At 56.2% G+C, this 4,283-nt stretch overlaps 1 protein-coding gene across 1 annotated transcript; it reads left to right on the forward strand.

Moving 5' to 3' along the window:
* The first annotated feature begins 379 nt into the window (after positions 1–379).
* TWIST2 (twist family bHLH transcription factor 2) lies at positions 380–891 on the forward strand. The gene has a single exon (XM_032594167.1). It carries the CDS (start codon positions 380–382, stop codon positions 860–862), a length of 483 nt encoding a protein of 160 aa, XP_032450058.1. The 3' UTR covers positions 863–891.
* Positions 892–4,283: the final 3,392 nt, after the last annotated feature.

Consider the following 4,283-nt stretch of genomic DNA (forward strand, 5'->3'; position numbering starts at 1 on the left):
TGCCCGCCGCGGCCGGGGCCGAAGGGGGAGGCAAAACTGAAAGTGCCGCGCCGGGGGGCGGGGGCGGCCGGCGAAGGCCCCAGAGCTCGTCCTGCCCCCGGCCGCCGCGGCCAATCAGCGCGCCGCCCTCGCTCCTGACAACTATTTAGCAACCCAGCCCGGCTAGAGTTTCCAAAAAAGTTAGAATAACTTCCTCTCCCGGAGACCTCGGTTTTGCACGAGCCGGCCTTGAAATCAGAGCCTTTCCAGCAGCTCCGGGAGCGTGTGCTCGGCGACCGCGGGCTTGGCCAGCGGCGCGCGCTCGGCGCCCGGCGCCCGCCCCCCCCGCCCCCCGCCCCGCGTCCCCCGCCCCCAGCCCCAAGCGCGCCGGGCGGGCGCCATGGAGGAGGGCTCCAGCTCGCCCGTGTCCCCCGTGGACAGCCTGGGCACCAGCGAGGAGGAGCTCGAGAGGCAGCCCAAGCGCTTCGGCCGGAAGCGGCGCTACAGCAAGAAGTCGAGCGAAGATGGCAGCCCGACCCCGGGCAAGCGCGGCAGGAAGGGCAGCCCGAGCGCGCAGTCCTTCGAGGAGCTGCAGAGCCAGCGCATCCTGGCCAACGTGCGCGAGCGCCAGCGCACCCAGTCGCTGAACGAGGCCTTCGCGGCGCTGCGCAAGATCATCCCCACGCTGCCCTCGGACAAGCTCAGCAAGATCCAGACGCTCAAGCTGGCCGCCAGGTACATAGACTTCCTCTACCAGGTCCTGCAGAGCGACGAGATGGACAATAAGATGGCCAGCTGCAGCTACGTGGCCCACGAGCGCCTCAGCTACGCCTTCTCCGTGTGGCGCATGGAGGGCGCGTGGTCCATGTCCGCCTCCCACTAGCGCCGCGCCACCCACGTCCGGACCCGCGCGCCAGGGTAGGTGCTGCGCGCGCGACCGGCGCCCTCCGCGGCTGGGGCGTGGGGGTGGGGGTGGGGCGGGGAGGGGGTGTGGGGGGGCGGGCGGCCCGTGCCGCCCTCCTCGGGGAGGCCCCGCGGCCCGCGGCCGCGTGCTCGGGGTGCGTGTTGGCTCGCGGCGGCAGATGGGGGTCGGCCGGGAAGCTCCCGGGTCCCAGGGGCACCCTTGCGGCCTCTTGCAGACCTCCCCGCTGGGTGTCAGTCGGCGGTGGGGTGGGGTGGCGGCCGGTGACAGGCGTCCTTCCCCATCCTTGGCGCCTGTGGGTGACTGTCGGGGGGAGAGGGCATCGGAGGAGCCGCGGGCGGGCGGCCGGCAGGGGCGGAGGGACGGGAAGCCTCTGCCCGGTGCGCCCTGCGGGGCCGAGGCCGCGCGGGAGGCTGCCGGAGCCGGGCTGCGCCGGGCGGCGGCTTCGCCCTCTGCCCGCGGAGCCGCGGGGCGCCTTCGTGGTGCGGACGCGCGGCTCTCGCGGACTTCGGGAGCCCGGCCGGCCGGGAGGGGCGCAGAGCCGCGGGCCGGCGGCCAGGCTGTCCCGGGGAGGGCGGGAGGACGCTGTCCTGCGCTGGCGGCTCCGGGGCCGCTGCGGCGGGACAGCCCGGGGCGGCCCTGCCCGGGAGCGCGGGAGACAGGGCCGGGACCGGGGCGCCGAGACCGCAGCGCCTGGGCCGGGGGCGGCCCTGGACGGGGCGGTGGCGGGCGGGGAGCGGGGGGTCGGAACCCCGTGGCCCGCAGGCAGGTGGAGCCGGGAGCCTCTGGTTCCAGCCTTGAACCTGGAAGAGTCCGGGACGGGGCTCTCTGCCCGCGCTGCGTCCCGGCCTCGCAGCGTCGCGCGACGGGGCCGGGCTGGGAAGCGGGTTTGCGGGAAGGGACAGGCGGGGCGGGCCAGGCCCCGCGCGGGAGGAGGCGGAGGGGACGCAGCCGCCGAGAGCCTTGGAAATTCTGGTTTGCTCCGGAAGAGCGCTCAGGGCGCCCTGCACCGGCTCCCTTTCAGGAGACACCTTGGAAGTCCCTCTAGACCAGCTTAACTCCGGAGGCGCCGTCCTTTCCAGAAGGCTCGGTGAGGCCGGTGGGCATCTCCCTTCCAAAGGACCCTCTTGGGCAGTGGGAGGGTGCAAGATGTATGGGGGGGGGGTAGAAATCCTCACTACCTCGTATGCTTTGGTTTCGTGCTCATTGTTCATCTCGCAGTGTTTTTCTAAGTCTCTACTTCACACAGAAGGAATTTAGATTAATCCTGAGCGTGCCCCCGCCCGTGCTCCCAAACACATCTTTCTTTTTTTCTGTGGGTCTCTAATATCTCCAAATGTTTTTGCTGTCCAGCACAGGTGGATTTTTAAAAAGTTCTTATTCTGTGCCACTGAAAATTCTTTTGCTGAAACGGCCCCCTAAGATAACGATTGTTTTGTAGGTTTTTTAAAAAAGGATTTTTAGTGGAGAATAACACGGGTATCTTCTCCTATCTTTGTCAAAAACAGATGGAAAGTTTCTCAATCACGTATTTTTCTAGGGAAGAAAGTTTGGATTGGCTGAGCACTAAAATGCTACAGGGGGTTAATACATTAATTCTGGGTTCTGCTGCCTAAATTATGAGCTTCCATTAGCTAATTCCATTTACCCTTTTTACCATCCATAGTTTGCATCACATCTGAAGAAAGGACAAACAGACGAGGCATGTCATCTTTGTTAAACATACATGCGTAGCTTTGTTTAAGGGAAATGTCAACAGAATTATCATTAAGACTTCCCTCCAGAAAATTATTGAAAGCATATTCCAGGAGACATTACCTTAATGAAAAATTTAGTAAAATCATTTAAAATTCATTTAAAAATAATTACATTCCTCCAACTTAGAGAATCAGACATAGATCACAAGTAAAGATTACCTAAAAATAAAAAGCAGCACCTTGTTCATTAAAAGTGTTGATTTTGGGGGGGAAAAATATAGCAGATAACACATTCAGCTAGAGAGCAAATGATCACATGGGGGCCCATGTATTTTTATTTTTACATACTTGGATGTAACAGGCTAATTCTAGTAAACCAGTTTCTTTAGGGAGATAACCACGCTCTATGAGAAGAGAAGGGACACGTGTAAATTTTTGATACACTAATGATTATGGATACACCTTGTTTTTACTTAATCAGACTCGTTAGGCAAGCGTTTTTGTATTTTTTGTTTGTTTTTATCACACTGTGAATAGAAATACAATCATGATTGGTTTGATTTCCTGAAAATGTTGCTAAATGACATTTGTTATTTATTTGCAACATTTTTAACTGACAGGGTGTTAGTTGTCTGTATCAGCAAACAGTTTCTAGACTTTTCAGTAAATCGCGTGTGATTTTAACGTCTTAACATGAGATGCTTTCACATGTGTCCAGACGAACAGCAGCAACCGTAAAAAGCCTAAATTGTCCTTTGATATAAAGAGAAGCACAGAAAATGGTGGAGGGTTCAGCTGGTGCTAATATTTACCCTGGCTTTCTTCTTTGGCCTGGTATTTAAACACACAAATACACAATAAATCAGGTGTCTTTGGACGGTCAGCTGGGTTCATCGAATCGGACAAAACTCAAAAGAAACTTTTAGTATTCTCATTAGAAGCAGGGTCAGAGGCACCTGGCTTGGAGGAAGGGGACGATTAGCAGACACTTTTCCTATTCTCTGCTTTGTCATTAAAGAAAACATCTTCCCTGACTCGTGCAATACGCAGATTTTCAGTAGGTTACTGTACTCAACAAACTACTTTTTATCCCTGCTCTCTGTCCCCCGAGAACTTGTACTCACTTTGCAGAACAGAGTATGACCCTCTCACCATTTGAAAAGTGTGTAAGCCTGTTCCTCCCTCTTGGGCACTTCCTTCTTGGAGGTGTTTGTTAACTGCTCTATTTGGAATGCTAACCGATCTCAAAATTAATTCCCCGTGGAGAATGTATGTGCAGAATCCCAGGAGAGCTTTTGATTGATCAGAAGAAGTGGACCGAAAGACTGAGCTCCCAGAAATAGAAGTGATGTTTTGTTATAAAATAGCCATCAGTAAGATGCAGTATAGGGAGCTGACCTCCGAGATGTGGGTATTGTCTAAGTATCTGAAGCTATGCTTTCAACCTTGCCTGATGCATCTGGCCGGAGCGGGGGCTGGTGGGATGGGGCTTTGAGAGTGGCTGCTTGAGGTCGTTTGAAATATAGTATTTTATTGAGGTTTTCTGACAACCATGCTGTTTTCAGACAAGTCTTGAGCCCGAAAGAACGGAGTTTCCATCTTCCCTGTTCCACTCTATTCCGGACGGACGTTACAGATGCCAGATTCCTCTAGCCTGGCAAAAAGACCATAACGTAAACTCTCTC

Source organism: Lynx canadensis, chromosome C1 (assembly GCF_007474595.2).
Source record: "Lynx canadensis isolate LIC74 chromosome C1, mLynCan4.pri.v2, whole genome shotgun sequence".
NCBI classification, from domain to species: Eukaryota; Metazoa; Chordata; class Mammalia; order Carnivora; family Felidae; genus Lynx; species Lynx canadensis.

What these genes read in the sequence shown, in the direction of transcription:
- TWIST2 (XM_032594167.1), top strand. Translation starts at nt 380, where the DNA reads ATGGAGGAGGGCTCCAGCTCGCCCGTGTCCCCCGTGGACAGCCTGGGC.